The sequence below is a fragment of the Artibeus jamaicensis genome, unplaced genomic scaffold (genome assembly GCF_021234435.1).
Source record: "Artibeus jamaicensis isolate MK-2021 breed Jamaican fruit bat unplaced genomic scaffold, CSHL_Jam_final contig_233, whole genome shotgun sequence".
Lineage (NCBI taxonomy): Eukaryota > Metazoa > Chordata > Mammalia > Chiroptera > Phyllostomidae > Artibeus > Artibeus jamaicensis.
Window position 1 is genome coordinate 52854328 of NW_026521486.1, and position 16551 is coordinate 52870878.

Sequence of the window (16551 nt, forward strand, 5' to 3'; positions counted from 1 at the left end):
ACTGGTTGAAAATTGCTGATTTAGAATATTATCCATATCTAAACAGCAAAGTTAGATAACCTCAGAAACTGGGAAAACAATTGCAAACACAGAAATAATCCTTTTTTAATTGAACAATTATTGTTTGTCATTTCATGACATTTGGGGTGGGATGGGAGGTAGAAAGCTGTGTTTGGCCTTTTATCTGGACACAGATGTATTTGCATGTGTCTTGAGTGCTTTGTTCCACTGAGATCACTCTCTGCTCCCCACACTCCCAACAAAAGTAGCATGTTAGAGTGGACAGACCTCTACCACACAAGGGAGCTGTGTGTGCCTTCTTCTCGTTAGACGGTCTAGGTCTGTGGCTATTGTCTGTGAGGATGAAAGGGATTTCATTGGGCTTGGGGTTTCCCCTGACACAGTACCTGGGAAAGATGTTTCCCTTCATCAGATTTTGTCATGATCACTGAAGCTTCAAAAGCACTGAGGTCTGAATGTGAGATCGTTAAAGTTTTCTCTCCTTTGTAGGGGGAGAACCTGGGATGTGCTGGGTGCTGGAAGGCAGAGATGAGCAGAGCCTGAGAGGGTTATGTCAGTGGGGAGGATGGGAGAAGTCTTCTGAGCAATCACAGGCCTGAGTGAACAGTGCCTACATGAATCTCTGTCATTCAATATCAATGCACAGATCATTTGTTAAGCATCTATTATCCATTGAGTAATAAGGATACCAAGATGGACTGACTTATTTTTTTAGATTTTATTTATTTATGTTTAGACAGAAGGGAAGGGTGGGAGAAGGAGAGGGAGAGAAACATCAGTGTGTGGTTGCCTCTCGTGTGCCCCCCACTGGGGATCTGGCCTGCAACCCAGGCATGTGCCTTGACTGGGAATCGAACCAGTGACCCTTTGGTTCACAGGCCTGTACTCAATGCACTGAGCCACACCAACCAGGGAAGACTTACTTCTAAAAAGTTACCTATCTGGTAGAAATGTAGCACAAGTGCAAAAAATACATTCTGAGAATAGAGAAAATGGAAGCATTGATTTCATAGGATGAGAATGGAGAGGTGGGTAGAAGTGGTGAATCCATTCAATATTGATTCCAGCACTGTTTTAGGAACTGGAGATATACCAGCGAAAGGAAACAGAAATCCCTGCTCTCATGGTGCTAACATTCTAGTGAAGAAAACAGATAAATAAGTAAATTATATAGGATATTAGGTAGTGAGAAATGCTATGAAATAAGTTCTAGAGATCTGTCGTACAACATAGTGGCTATAGGTGATGATACGGCATGTGCAGGTAAAAACTTGTTAAGAGGGTAGATCTCATGCTAAGACGCTAAGTGTTCCACAGACACACACACACTTAGAGCAAGGGGTGACAGGAAGTTCTTTGGAGGTCTTGGATACATTTATTACCTTGATTGTGGTGATGGTAGTATCGTGGGTGCATGCATATGTCCAAACTCACCACAATGTATACATTAAATATGTGTATTTTTTTGGTATATTACAGAGACCTCAAAAAAGTTGGGAAAAAAATGCTAAGGACAAAAATAAAGTAGGGAATATGTAGGAGGCTTGTAATTTTAGATAGCTGGCCAGGAAAGGCCTGTTTCAAAAAGTGACATTTGAGCAAAGATCTGAAGGGGGAGGGAGGGAACCACGTCAATTATACGGAAGATGTTAATCCACTGCATTGGGGTGACAGATATCGCAGCCAGATCGCCCTCACATCCAATCCACTGCATTGCCTTTTGCAATTTTTGAAACCTTCAACAAAAAAAATTCTAGATTCCACCTTTAATATGTGCGAAGGGTTACTCATTTAAAAAAAATTCCTTTAGAACAAACTATTAGAAAAATAAATTGAGAAGATAATCTCATTTACAATAACATTAAAAACAATAAAATAGTGGGGAATGAGTTTAGCCAAGAAAGGAAAAAAATCTATGCAATAAAAACTATATAACATACATATTGTTATGATGGAATATTATTCAGCCATGAGAAAAAAGGAAATCCTGCCATTTGCATCAATGTGGGTAGAGCTTGAGGACATTATGCTAAGTGAAATAAGTCAGAGAGAGAAAGACAAATATTATATGATTTTACTTATATGTGGAAACTAAGAAAACCGCAACTCATGGAAACAGTAGATTGGTGGTTTCTGGGGCCTGGGAGGAGAGGGAAATGGGTGACAGTGGTCACAGAGTATGACCTCGCAGTTGTAAGAGGAAGCCAGGAGCCTAATGAGCTAATGAAGATGTGAGTAGTGGTGTGTATTAGTTTTCTGGGGCTGCTGTAAATCAATTGTCATAAACTGAATGACTTAAAACAACATAAATTTATTGCCTCTCAGTTCTGGAGGCTAGAAGTTCAAAATCAAGGTGTCAACAGGCCCAAGCTCCCTCTAAAACCTGTAGGGAAAAACACTTCCCTGACTCTTCTAGTTTCTGGTGTTTGCTAGCAATTCTTGGCATTCCTTGTCTTATAGAGGCATCGCTCCAGTCCCTGCCTCCATTGGCACATGGCCATTTACCTTTGGGTGTCTTTACATCATCCTCTTTCTGTGTGCCTCTGTGTTGAAATTTCTCTCTTTTGCATAAGGACATCAGTTTCCAAATAAGGTGACATTCTATGGTACCAGGATTAGAACATGAACAGATTAGTTTGGGAGGACACAATTCAACCCATAAAATGGTGGCAATCTACACAATATGAAGTGCCCTGTTCACCCAGTGTTTATTATAATTACTGCTCAGAGGGGGCCTGCTCCTGAAGGTCTCTCTGTTTTCCGGGCAGCATTCTCAAAAACGCACCATGTGTAGCAGTGGTGGGAAGAGTAGGAAGATGTATTTCCTCATTCCTTTAAAACAGGGTCTAGGCTAAATACCTCTCCACCCCAGGATAGAAGAGGAGGGACTCAGATGGGATAGGAGAAAGGACAGTCTAGAATCAATGACTCTGGGGTGATAGAGAGCAGAGATGCCACGTGCTGGGCTCAGGGAGAGTGATGGTTCTTTTCCTTTATAGTCATGAGTGCTCCTTCCCTGTTCACCTGTGTGCTCAGCGTAGTCCTGGACAGAGGTGGAGTGAAAGAAGGGATGCAGAACGATCACATGGATAACTGTAATGGATTCAGTTAGTGCCTCATTATTTACATGAATAATTGTAATGAATTTAATTAGTGGCTCATTATTTTACTGATCTTATCTAATTAGGCTTCACTTTGGCCCAGTGTGGAAATTATGAATGGAAGGCAGAAGGGATGCATTTTTAATAATGGTGCAAGAAAGTGGCTTTTGTAGCAATGGTTCAGGCTTTGACTATTTTCAGGATGACAAATCCTGGCTCTTTGGAAGTTGATTTAGTTTTTGGAAATGCTCAAATGTCACTAGGAGCCCTGTGCAAAGAATAAGGAGGCAGACCAGAACCGAGAGGCATTTGGACCAAAATGAGGCCCAGCACATGTATCTGTGGCTCAGTGTGACTAAAAGGGCTTGTTAGAGGCAGTGTCCTGTGACCGTCCTGAAGGCAGGCTGTGACAAGGCTTTTCTCCCTCTCTCCTCAGGGCCCACCCCACAGAGCACAGGCAAACGATAGTTGCATGCTTTTGGTTTAATTGCTCAGGGCAACACACACGTTTAAGGCATTAAGGTCCCAGATGCCAGTCTTTTCAGATACCAAGAAACCAAATTTTTCCTGGATCCAAAAAAATCTCCCTCAGTCTTTGTATAAAGTCAGTTCCACCTGGAAGAAAGCAGAGATGGGAATGAGGTTTCAACGTCACCAGGCACCATTCACCCCTTCCATCCTCCTCAACTCCATCTTCCTTCCAACCTCACTGCACCCTCAGGGGCCTGACACAGTCAGAGGGAGGGAGGTTAGATTCACCCGAGGCTGAAGGATGCGCCCCCTCGCCCACCTGGGAATGTGTGAGAGAGAGAGAAATGAGTAGCTCTGCACTGGGAAGGCTGGGGGTGGGAACTCGGGGGCACCCGGTATCAGAGGACTGTGCAGTTTGAACGTAGATGAGAAATTGGTACCATTTGAAGGCACAAAATAAGGAAAGCTTCAATGGAGAGGGGCTGGGTCAGTTCCAGGTCTCCAGTGTAGGTTGGTGGGGGCATGATCTTGCCCACCTCCCCCCACTGCGTGGGTAGTGGGCAGTGAATATTTCTGTTTCTTCAAGGCTTTGCCTTGGGATGCATTTACCTTTAACTATCTGTTTTCCGTCTTGAATTCCTCCACTGGCTCTCTTTTTTGCTTCCTCAAAGGCCTTTTCTGTTAGCAAGAGACTTTTCTCTATTATAGATTCTAATTTTGGGGCAGAAGAATCACATCATTAGAAAAGGCACCTTGTTTAAATAGAACTACCCCCCACATTATCCCCGTATAAATTCCTAAAGTGGAGCAGTTTTGCTGAGAGGCCCAGCTTCTCTCGCATAGGAAAGTGGGTGGGCCAGGAAAGAAAACGTGTATAGTGCAGGCAGCAAAATCTACTATTGCAGAGATTCTGTATAGGGGTGCAGTGTTCACCCTGTGTTTGCCTTGTGTTCAGGTGAATGAATGAATGTCTGCTTCCTCTGGGCTTGTCTTTGTGGGTAGAGGCATCAAGTAGACCTGCTGCCAAAGACTTCTCCAGCTTGTCTGGTATAAAGACAGAGACTTAGGGAGTCTAATCCTTGCCCTGGTAAGGTGACCCTGGTTGGTGTCTGAGCTGTCCCTGAAGTCTTCTGGGCTGCCGTGGCTGTCTCTTGGAATGAAGTAGATTCCGCTGGAGCTATGATCTCAAGTTCAGCTACAAATGTACCCATTTGTTGATTTTAGCAAAATCAGGTATTTTTTCCCTCTTAGGAATGTGTGTCAGGGCCTCAGATACCTAACACTTACTTGGCTGGATACAGAAGTGAAATGGCATAAACCCTCCCTCTTATGGGAGATGGGATTTGTACACACTACATGCCCATTATGGGCTGAGTGTTTGTGTCTCCCACAAACTTATATGTTGACATCTTAAACCTCCAATGGGATGATTTAGGAGGTAATTAGGCCATGAGGTAAAACCCTCAAGAATCAGATTAGGGCCCTTGTAGAAGGGACCACGGAGAGCTCTCTCCCCTTCTTTTCACCATGTGAGGATGCAATGCAAAGTTGGCAGTTTGCATTCCAGAAGAGGGTCCCCACCAGAACCTGGTCATGCTGGCACCCTGACCTCAGACTTTTAACCTCCAGAACTACGATAAATACATTTCTGTTACTTTAGCTAGTCTATAGTAATTTGTTGTAACAGTCTGAATGGATTAAGACAGAGCCTCTCAGAAGATGGGCATGGCTGGGCACTTTTCATGGGCAGGGCTGGAGAGGAATTGGGGCAGGAGTATGGGTCATGGTAGAGAGCACAGTGAAGAGAAACTGGGTCTTGAGGAAAGGATTTTGGCAAGGAGGATGTTCTAAAGGGGCTTCCTTAAGGAGCAGGGAGTCAGCAAGAGCTCAGGGGAAGGCATGTGTGGGATAGGTGGGGGAAATGCAATGAAGTTCATTGAATTTAGCAGATGTGGGTGGTACATGAAGGAAAGGCAGGGAAAAGAAGGTTGGAAATGGGGTCCGAGGTCAGAGAGCAGGAACCTTGCAAAGGAGCTGGGAGTCACAGAAGGTGTTTGCTGGTAAAGATATGAATACTGCGTGTGATATTGCCCTTGTTATTTAACTTCATCTCTTTCTCCCTTTTATGCACAATAAGCCTTTTTCCCATTCTCCCTAAAAGCTTGCCTGTCTGGATTCTCATACTTCTTCCTTATACTTGTCCCACCCCAGTCCATGCACCTCCCATTACCACCCAGAGCAGGACCCAATATCCTCCCCCTGAATTCTCCCCCATCCTCCACTGACATCCCAGCTGTTCAACCTTCCCCAGGGCCACAGTCAGAGGGAGAGAAGGACTTACGGCTCAGAGAATCCTCAGCTGAAGTACCTTGAATGTAATCAGTGGTGGTATCTTCTACAACCGAGAAGAGAGAAGACAGTGAAGAATCAAGCTGATCCACACTGGGGCCACTCTCCCTCCCATTCCCAGTCCTGAGCTCTCAGGAGCGTTTGTGGACACAGGGACACATTTCCTTGTCCATTGAACATGTCCTTCTGCCACACCAGTAGGTTCATGTTCATTGGGGCGTTCTTTCTGATGTTTAACTCCTCCTATGGTTTTTTGTTTTGAAGCAAGCTGTCCTCAGAGAAGTGAAATATTCCTCTGGAAACTGCCCTACTCCCCACCTGGTTCTGGCTCTTGAAGGTGTCTAACACTGTGTCAGGGAGGCAGCTGTGGCCTACAGTGGCGGAAGATGACAGTGCAGGGGCCACAGGGCCATGCATGAATGGTTTATGGGACGGGACTCCAGCCCTGATTCCTCTTATCTGTCAGCACAACATTTATGCAAAGCTCTCTGCTAAGTGAAGGGGATTTAATGATGAAAAAGGTGGACAAGACTCTGCCCTGACAGAGCTAATGTTACACAATTAATTAGTTTCCAGTGTGATGGTACAGTAAGGGCAAACGAGGTTTAATTGATCCTTTATAAATTTTTTGAGGAAGACTTTTTTGAAGATTCATACCTGAAGTGAGATTTCACAGATGAGAAAGCATTGGTCAAGTGACATTCAGAGTTGGCTGGTGGAAGGAGACAGGGAGAAAAAGCTCTTCCTCAGCCAGAGGGAAGAGCGAGAAGGAAGGTCCTAAAGGTTGAGGAATGGCAGGGTGGTCCTGGCCCAAATGTTGCTCTTGTGTAATTAGAAAAGACATCCTGAGAGACAGCCATGGGCACAGTATGATGCTTGGCAAGTGTAACATGGGCTAGATTTCACCCCTACCACCCCTTGCCTGGCACCCTTGTGTAGGGGACAACCCCTCCTGCTATATGCATTGGCCCAGAGGCCCTGAAGGAAGACCAGTGTGACAGTCATAGTGGGTAAAGGAGAACAGTGGGGAGATGGGCCAGAAAGCAGGCAGGGCCAGGGGGTTCCTAATTCCCTGAGCCATTGGGTAAAGAGGCCATGTGTGGAGAACTGGGGACAGTAGTCACTTGCAGAAGCAGGAGAAGCAAGGACACCACTGGGGGAGGAAGAGGAACAAAGACAGGAGCTAGGGCTGCCCTAGACTTTGAGGATCTGGTGGCTGCAGGGGTAGGGCCATACTCACGGGCACAGACCAAGGCTCCAACCAGAGCAGCTAGAAGAAGGAGAGCCATAAATCTCATGCTTGAGGGTCAGGAGTGAGTATAACCACAGAATCCTCCCAGGGTCCAGAATACAGTGCTGGACTGCTGGGCCCTTTTAAGGATACCAAGGACCAATGGGAAACAAGTTTGGAGGGGTGTGACTTCCGTGTCCTCCACCCCTTCTTTCCCAGATTATCAACTGCCAAGTGACAAACGTGAGCTGGGCCCAGCTGATACCTGGCATCTTTGCTGGGTGGTCCTTTCCCTGCTAACTTTCAGCCATCTCTTTCCTTCTCCACCAACCTGCCCTCTGGGTTCACATCTCTGGGATCTCAGGGACTGGAGGCAGACAGGTGTGGTTTGGGGAGATTCTAAAATGTGTCTATTGAGGGTAGTGGTAGGATTCTTAATCCTGACATCTGTCCAGGAGGAGGTTGGGGGCTGGGAGATCACATTGCCACCTCTTGCCTAGATCTCCACAGGGCTCAGTGTAAGGGCTTAGAGGTTTCTCCAGGCCAAGTGAGCCCCATTCCATGGGAGGCCGCGCTCAGGACTTTTGGGAACTGAATTTATAGCTCATTTTTTCTCTTGAGGAGATAGCTTTGAAAGCACATGTGCCTTCTCTGGAGTTGTCTTCTGCTCTTGAAGTTATCTTCCCCATAGGAGGAACTTCCCCAGCCCCACAGGTGCCCCTGTCAAACTCTATGTTCAGGACAACCAATGGCATCCCACATTTCTGAGAGGACATACTGGTCAAAGGAAGATGGTAGTTCACTGAAGTTGGAACTTAGTTTTCCCTTCAAGTGGGAAGCTAACCCATGGTCCAGAAAAGCAGATAATTCTCTTTGACTTGGGAATTCTTCCTCCCCTGAGCTTGGAATCAAGAGGCCTGCATTTTGCATTCTGGCTTTGGCATATACATAAGACAGTGTACTGTCATGTGCTGCTAAACTTCAGGGTTTTCATTTGTCACCTGGAAGTTACAGCTCCTATGCACAGGAGAGTGGTTAGATGACATATGGCAAAGCATTTCATAGACAACACATTTCTGTGGAGATGTGTGGGATTCTTGAACTTTGCAGAGGGTTAATCTTTCTGGGCAGGTTCAGTTCAGGCTTTTGCTAAATGCTAAATCAAATGAGGCTGCAAAGTAACAGGAGCCAGCTGAGGAGCTGATGGGTGGAGAATAGGGTACTGGATACCAATTTGTGATTCTCCATTTGGTGGTGTTTGTTCTCACCAAGCCCCAGGTGGTCCTGCAGGCTTCTCTGTCTCATGGATGCCCTGAAGATTGGTGTGGGAAAGGGGGGTATTGGGAAGTTTTTGACATGAGGGTGTTTTGGGTACCTGGGTTCAGAGCATTAATCTCCTTAGGAGATAAAGGGGTGGGACACAACAGGCATGAGGAGTGAGTTCTTTTGGACCATTTCACCTATCCTTAACCTCCATGTAAGAGGACCACCACAGTCAGGCAGCTGATCTTCTCCAGACATGGGGTGTGGTACCTGGGTTAAAGTAATTGCTCCCCTACTTACTCCCTGTGTGGTTTGATATTTGAGATTTATCTGGCATCTAATGATGGTCAGTAGATGAAGAAGCGGAATGCACTGAATTAACACAGAGATGGTACTTGGCAATTGACTGCCCACCTGAAGGTCCAGGCCGTGGAGCCTTAAAGGTGATGGGCAGGGCTGAGGGACAGAAGAAAGTTTTAACTGCATGAGTGCCCTAGGGTGTGTGTGCACATATGTGTCTGTGTGTACACAAGAAGAAGCTCTGATTCTAAGTCCCAAACTGTCTCCCTGAGTACATTAAAAAAGCCAACAGAAGCAAACTGTGATATTTGCACAAGTTTTTTCTAAGAGGAAATTAGAACTTTGGCATGAACATTAGAGCTGTCAAAGAGCAGGGTCTTCCCAAATGTCACTGCTCATTCCCTTTCCTCTCCCAATCTTCCTCTTTGTCTTGGGGATTAAAAAGGCAAGTATTGACATAAATGGGGGTGAGGTAGAGGTAGGGACAATTGCTCTATAGAAAATTTTCATAACTTTATAACAGGGACCAGGTCCAATGTTGCCCCAAGTTATAGGGCCTGGGAAAGAATTAGACCCATATATTAAAGAAAAGAGATGTACCCCCTGTATCTGGATGAAGGGCTGTTCTCTGTGATGTCTTGTCTTCTACAGTATCTGACCTCCATTATGACTGTCAGTTTGCCCTTCTGTGTCTTTTCTCATGTGCTGGTAATTCTCTGCTCATCCAACTTTCCTCCCCATCCTGCCTCAGATCTCTTCTCCTCCCATCTCTTCCCTGGTCTGGAAGAATGACCTTTGTGGGCTGTGTCACCTGGGCTTCCTTTCCCTCTAGCTTCTAGTTGAGTTCGGCCAGTGGCACACACTGGTGGGCGATCAGAAAAGGGGAAGAGAGATTGGTCAAGGTATTTGTTCCTCCTGCTCTCTCCCTGCTTTGGCATGTGTGGTGGATAGACTTCTAACATGGCTGCAAAGATCCCCACTTCCTGGCCCTCATGCCCTTGAATACTGCCCATTGTCTGGGCTTGGGCTGGACCCAATGATTTTCTTCTAGTAAATGGAAAACCCAAAAGTGATGGGATGTCTGTCACTTCTGAGATTAGGTTATAAAAGAATATGACTGTTGGAAGGACCTGGAGAGTATTATGCTAAGTTAAATAAGCCAGCCAGAGAAAGACAAATACCACATGATTTTTGCTTATATGTAGAATCTAATGAACAAAATAAATAAACAAAATAGAAACAGACTCATAGATATAGAAAAGAGACTGACAGCTGTCAGAGGGAAGGGAGTTTAGGGGTCTGGGTGAAAAGGATGGAGGGATTAAGCAAAGAACAAAAAAACAAAACAAAAAAGTGATAGACACAGACAACGGTATGGTGTTTATCATTTCCAGAGGGGGCAGGTAGAAGAAGGTAAAGGGAAAATAAATGGTGATGAAGGGAGACTTGACTTTGGGTGTTGAACACACAATGCAATGTACAGATGATGTGTTATAGAGTTGTATACTTGAAATCTATCATTTTATTAAACAATGTCACTCCAATGAATTCTATACAAATTTTGTTAAAAAGGACTATGACTATTGTTTTGCTTATTTCGCCCCCTACTTCAGATCTTCTCAGCTCGCTTGCCTCAGTGAAGCAAGTTGCCGTGGTGTGAGCTGCCCTGTGGAGTGGCCCACGTGGCCAGGAACTGATGGCAGCTCACGCCTGCAGCCAGGGAGAAATGGAGGCTCTCGGTCCAGCAGTCTTGGAGGAGCTGAATCCTGCCAGCAGTCATGTGACTGAACTTGGAATGGACTCTTGTACAGCCTTGTTGACAACCTCACTGCAGCCTTGTTGGAGACTCCCAGGGCAGGACTCAGCTAAGCTGCACCTGGACTCCTGGCCCATGGCAAGTGTGAGATAAGAAGTGATGCTGTTTGAAGCCACTAGGTTTTGGAATAATTGGTTATTTAGCCACAAATAATATTGCATGGTGTAGCAATGGCAGTGTTCCTCTGTGACTGTAGCTTCTATCTAGTGGTTTTACAACTCCTTCTGCTAACTGGTCTCAGGGAAAACCATTTCCTCCCTGTGTCACTTCAGTTTTAGGAATGGGAATGGCTTCCTGCTGTTGGTGGTCCTTACTTAAATAAATGCATTTATAAATATATGTAGAGTCCTTACTCTACAAATATATGTATTTCTTTCATAAAGAATCCCTTTTGTGTTATCAGTGGGGAGGAATAGGGGGAGGGGGAATGGGGAAGATACAGGGAATAAGAAGCAGAAGTCACAAAATAGACGGGGAGGTTAAGAATAGTATAGGAAATGGAGAAGCCAAAGAACTTACATGTATGATCTGTGGACATGAACTGTGTGGGGGGGAATGCTGGAGGGCGAAGTGGGTGGTGCAGGGAGGAGGGGGATAAAGGAGAAAAAAATTGGGACAACTGTAATGGCATAATCAATAAAATATAATTAGACTAAAATACCCCACTCCATCTGACCTGTGCTGAGTGTCTTTTCCTTGGTCCCCTCCTGGGTGTGAAGCCTGTACAGGGGTAGGAGGGGTAGCAAGGACCACAAAGGGAAGAAGTAACACAGAGCTTTTGGGGTAGATAGTTCACACATCCAAGACACAGTCATAGGCTGTGTCTACAGGACCATCTTACCCTGACTGCTGTAGTTCACATGGCTTGTCTCTGCTAAGCTCTTATGGGCTCAAGCTGTTATACTCCCCATTGCTCTTGACCATTCACCTTGGCCAGTGGGGGTGGTATGAAGAGAAAGCAATAGAGTTTTTAACTCCAACTCTACTTTAATAAACACATATCATATAATATATGCCAAACACTGTTCTTTGAATCTTATAAATATTAATATCATTTAATCCTTATAAGAACACAATGAGATAGGTAGTATTAATACCTATCACAGATGAGGTGACTAAGGCAAAGGCACACTGAGGAAGTGGCCCATGATCACAGAGCTAGTAAGTGGCAGAGCTGGCTTCCTACACACACTTTCCATTTCCAGGGGTTGTGTTGTCAGCCACCACTCTCTGCTTGAATATTAAATTCCAGTTTGTAATAAGTATTAGGCCTCTAACAGTTAAGTTTCTCAAGTCTTAACTAAACAGTATCTGCCAGGGTTCTCTAGAGAAAACAGAACAAGTTGTGTGCATGCATATGTGTGTATGTGTATTTATTTATTTAAGGAATTGGTTTACATGACTGGAGCCTGGCTAGTCTAAAACCTGTAGTTCCAGTATGAAAGCTGTCAGGCTAAAGACCTAGGAAAGAAATGTTGTGTCTCAGGTCAGAAGGCCATTTGCTGGCAGAATTCCCTCGTGCTCCAGGGAGGTTAATCTTTTAGTCTATTCAGTCCTTCACCTGATTGGGTGAGACCCACTCTTATTATGAAGGGTTATCTGCTTTACTCAAAGCGCACTAATTTAAGTGTTAATCTCATCCAAAAACACTCTTACAGAAATATCCAAAGTAACATTTGACAGCTGTGGCCCAGCCAAACTGACACATAAAATAAGCCATTGTTGTACCCTTTGACATTTTAATTTTGGAAGGCTAGTGAACATCAGGGAGGGTCCAGGGGGAAAAAGGATATGTTATGGACAACTTCAGAAAGCTTTTTCTAGACCTTAACAAGAAGAACTCTTTTTTCTCTTCCTGATTTCACAGGTGAAGCGGTCAGCTCCAGGGAGCCACAGAGCAAGTCCTGAAAGAACAAAGGGCCACCCTTCTCCTGCCTGCGGTCTAAGCAGTTCCCTTGGATCACACGTGGCCCTGCTGCTTCACCTGGCAATGTCCGGACAGGGACTTGGAGTTAAAGGTGAGGGTTTGGGGTTGCTAATGTCAATGCCTACAGTAGTTAGGCGAGGAACATAAATGAGCCAGGTAGGCCAGGTGTAAGGCTGACAACAGTGGAGGTGCAATGATAAATGGTAAATGTTCCTCCATCTTCGGGCTAGGGAGTCAGGGGAAGAGTGGTGGGGCCGGAGCAAATTGGAGTGTGCTGTCCTGCCTGTAGTGGTCAGCTGCCCTACTCAAGTTCACTGTTGTCGGACATTCTAGTTCTTCAAAGCAAATTAAAAATATGGATTTCCATCTGAAATCCCCTGATATTCTTTTTTTGTTTTAATATATTTTGTGTAATATTTTTACTTTTTATTTTGAAATAACTTCAGACTTACAGAATATTTGCAAAAAAAAAAAAAAGGTCACAAAAATACTCTCTGTAGATCCACTGGGGACTAGAGTCCCCACATGTTAACATTTACTAATGCTTGCTTGATCATTCTCTATCTTTGTCTCTGTCTCTTTCTCTGCTTTTTCTGAACTTTTTTTGAGAATTGGGGTTGAATTTTTAGTAGACACTGCAGAAGACCCCTTTAGGGATGGGTGTTCAGTTCTTCACTATCTCCACGATGGCAAATCCTGGTCCTTGGGGGTTAACATTATCTTTGGAAGCAATGGTTTACTGACTAGTCAGTACCTGGGAGATTTTTAGCCCATGCACATAATGTTTCCAAATATATACTGTCTATTCTCTCTTTCCCATTTTTGAGCAGATTCCACATTTTAAACACTTTAATCTCCAACCTGTGATTCAAGTAGCCCCTCATGTGACTTGGGGGGGTGGGAGGAGCATCTCCCTCCCTTCTTCCATGGGGTGGTCAGGAAAAATCTCTTTGGTAGGAACATGCATTCCCTGCACAGCAAGTCTCCTTCCCCACTGGCCAGGGACTGATATTCCTGGGGTTGACTGAGGTTGGGCTGGCTTTTTAAACTCTGTCAGTCCCAGGGTGGAGGTCAGGGTGGTATAAGGTTCCAGATGTCAAAGTTCTCCATAGAATGTGGGGCACTTGTGTATGGCCTGTGATATCCAGCTGTGGGCCCTGGTGCTGATTCCAGGGCCATGGAAAGTCTCACTCAACAAACACCTTGATGGACAGTAAAATGATATGGGGCAAAGGAAATGAGGAATAAGGAGGTAACCAATTTGGAATCGAGGCTAATAGGTGAGAGGGGAGCTGTGAATCAAAGAATTTGCTGGGGCCTGTGCTGTTTAAGCAGGCTGAATCTGGAGGCTGTGGTTCAGGGTGAAGGGCCAGGGTGCCTGTTGAAGTCTCATGGGGCCTCCTTTGTCCAGTGGGCTCCGGGCCGGGCTTTGTACCCACCTCTCTTCAGGGACGACACATATATACTCCAAGTTTGATGCTTTCTGTTTACTAGCTATTTTTTGTTGGTTTGTTTTTAGGCTGCAGACGTATAACCTGGTGCTCTGGGGCATCATTTCTCAGCTTCTCATTACAGGTTTAGCCCAAGTTGGGTTTTTACTTAAGAGCATGGAGGACATCTGGGATAGCCATAGAAAAAATGGGGAAAGAAGGTGGGGAGAAAGAGACAAAGGGAAAGGGAGGGAGAGTTGAAGAGGGAAAGGGGATAGTGGGAGGAAAGAGAACATGAATAAGGCTTGAAGGGTGCCAGGTACCATCCACCCCTTCCATCTTCCTCAACTCCATCTTCTTTCCAACCTCACTGCACCCTGGGGAGCTGAAGGACATGCCCTCTCCTTGTTCCTGGGCAGGAATGAGAGGGAGAGAAAGAGGCAGGCTCTGCAGTGAGAAGGCTGGAGGTAAGAGCTGAGGGGGGTCTGGTATCAGGTAACCCTGCAGTTTGAATGTAGGTGAGAAATTGGAGCCATTTGAAGGCACAGAAAAAGGGAAGATTCCATGGGGAGGGGCTGAGGCAGTTCCAGGCCTCCAGTGTGGGGTGAGTTGGGGGCGTGGCCCTGGGCGAGGGGTGGGGCTGCTAATACTGGGGCTCACAAGGCCTTACTTTGGGATGCACTCATCTTCACTCTTTTTTTTTTAGAGCATTAATTGTTCCCCCAGCCTAGGCACCCCAGGGACCCCTAAAGTAGAGTGGTTTTGCTGAGGGAACCAACTGCTCTCTCATGGGAAGGTAGGTAGGACCGTGCACGCAGCAAGTTTTACTACCCTAGAAACCCTGTTTTGGAGCAAGCGTGTGCCTCCCTCTCCCCTCCCCAACACACACACACTTAGGAGCTGCGCTTTTTTTGGTGTATCTGTTTTCCTGTGTTTACACCTCGGAGTGAGGCCTGGGGCAGGCTGGCTCCAGAGAGCCTGCTGGATTTTTTTTTAATTAAAAAGAATTAAAGTATAGTTGACATACCATTTTATATTAGTATTGGGTGCACAACATGGTGATTAGATGTTTATATACTGTATGAACTGATCACCACAATAAGTCTAGTAACCTTCTCTAACTGCACAAAGTTATTACGATATTATTGACTGTGCTGTACATTATATACCTGTGACTTATTGATAAATTCAAGTTTGTACCTTTCAATCCCCGTCACCTTACTTTTGCCCTCCTCCATGCCACCCTCCTGCTGTTCTGTGCATTCTAACTTAAGACTCTGAAGTTGAAAAAGAGACTTACCTGGAGGGATGACTTTGGTATCTTTTTGGCTGAAAAGCTGGAGATTTGGTACTTGTCTTTTTGGTTGTTGATGCCTCATGGACCCTGCAAATGGTGAGGGGGGGGGGGAAGCTCCCTGCCTGCCTCATCCACCTCAAGTTCTTGCTTTAGGGGACGTGCCCTCTCTTGCAGGTGTTTTAGGTTTTCAGCATCTTTCAAGTCTTTTCCTGCTTCATTAAAGTGATTTCCTGTCTCTTCCGGGCATTTTTCTAGAGTGGATTGTGATTCAGGGAGAGGAAAAGTCATATTGGCAGAAAGGACACATCACTTTATTTATTTATAAAAGGTTTTATTTATTTATTTTTAGAGAGAGGGGAGGGGAGGGAGAAAAGAAGGAGAGAAACATCAGTGTGTGGTTGCCTCTCACTCATCCCCTACTGGGGACCTGGACTGCAACCCAGGCATGTGCCCTGACTGGGAATTGAACCCGCGGCCCTTTAGTCCACAGGCCAGCACTCAGTCCACTGAGCCACAGCAGCCAGGGTAAGATCATATCACTTTAAAGTGAACCAAGACCCCTCATTCATCAGTTTTCATCCACTGACCTCCCTTCTCCCCCACCCCACCCAAGTGAGGAGAGGTCCTGCTGAGGGACTGACTAGCTTCTCCCTCAGGAGAATGTGGTGGGCCAAGATGGAAACTATACTCATAGCAAAATCATATGATAGAAACTTGGGTGTGCGTGCCCGTGGGGGTAGGCTGGTGCTTAGATGAAAAGGAGAAACTTGAGTCGCAGAATCATGGAAACCTTGAGGGCTTCTTAGCATCTAACTAGAGTGGGATTGGGGTGGGGCTTCAGAGAGCAGCTGGGGCCTGAGGCATGCTAGACCCGGAAGGGTATCCAGGAGAACTAAAGTTGAGGCATAGGAAGTAATTCATAAGACTGATGAAGGATACAAGAAGTGGAGTTTGGGGAAGTTAGATTTGAAAAGTAGCGTGTATCCAGATCATGGGTGGTTAGAAAGTGGGAGTTATGTGGTGGGAAATGGGGAAATGGGAAAAAGTGGGAAAATCTCAGATGGGTAGACAGGGTGAGGTTCTGGCCTGTGCTCTGGATGGGCACCCTCACCTGCTGCTGGGTAAATTGTGAACCTCTCTAGGCTTTGTCCCTTCAGCACAAAGCATCTTAAAAATAAATGGACAAATGTTTCCTTTATGTTATAAGTGTCTAGCTTCTTTCCAATCCTTTTACAACCAAGATTTTTGGAACAAAACATTTTTCCCCTCAACACCCTCATTTTACTTTATGTTCTTACCACCTTGTAATGTTCCCGCTACCGTCCCTTGGACAGGGACGATCATT

General features: G+C 45.4%; 1 protein-coding gene across 1 annotated transcript; it reads right to left on the reverse strand.

The window, feature by feature from the left end:
* Positions 1–3663: 3663 nt before the first annotated feature.
* Positions 3664–7240, reverse strand: LACRT (lacritin). The gene is made up of 5 exons (XM_053661597.1): positions 7183–7240; positions 5935–5988; positions 4657–4788; positions 4203–4304; positions 3664–3737 (listed from the first exon to the last, which is right to left on the reverse strand). The coding sequence occupies exons 1-5, from the start codon at positions 7238–7240 to the stop codon at positions 3664–3666; spliced, it is 420 nt and encodes a 139-aa protein (XP_053517572.1).
* Between the last annotated feature and the right edge of the window lie 9311 nt (positions 7241–16551).

Bases quoted from the DNA above. Each gene is read 5' to 3' on its own strand.
- LACRT (XM_053661597.1), bottom strand. From the start codon at position 7,240: ATGAGATTTATGGCTCTCCTTCTTCTAGCTGCTCTGGTTGGAGCCTTG. The intron at 4,305-4,656 runs GTCTCTGTCTTT...CCCCAAAATTAG, and splicing joins GCAAGGATTAGACTCCCTAA to AATCTATAATAGAGAAAAGT. The intron at 3,738-4,202 runs GTAAATGCATCC...GCTTTCTTCCAG, and splicing joins CGGAAAACAGATAGTTAAAG to GTGGAACTGACTTTATACAA.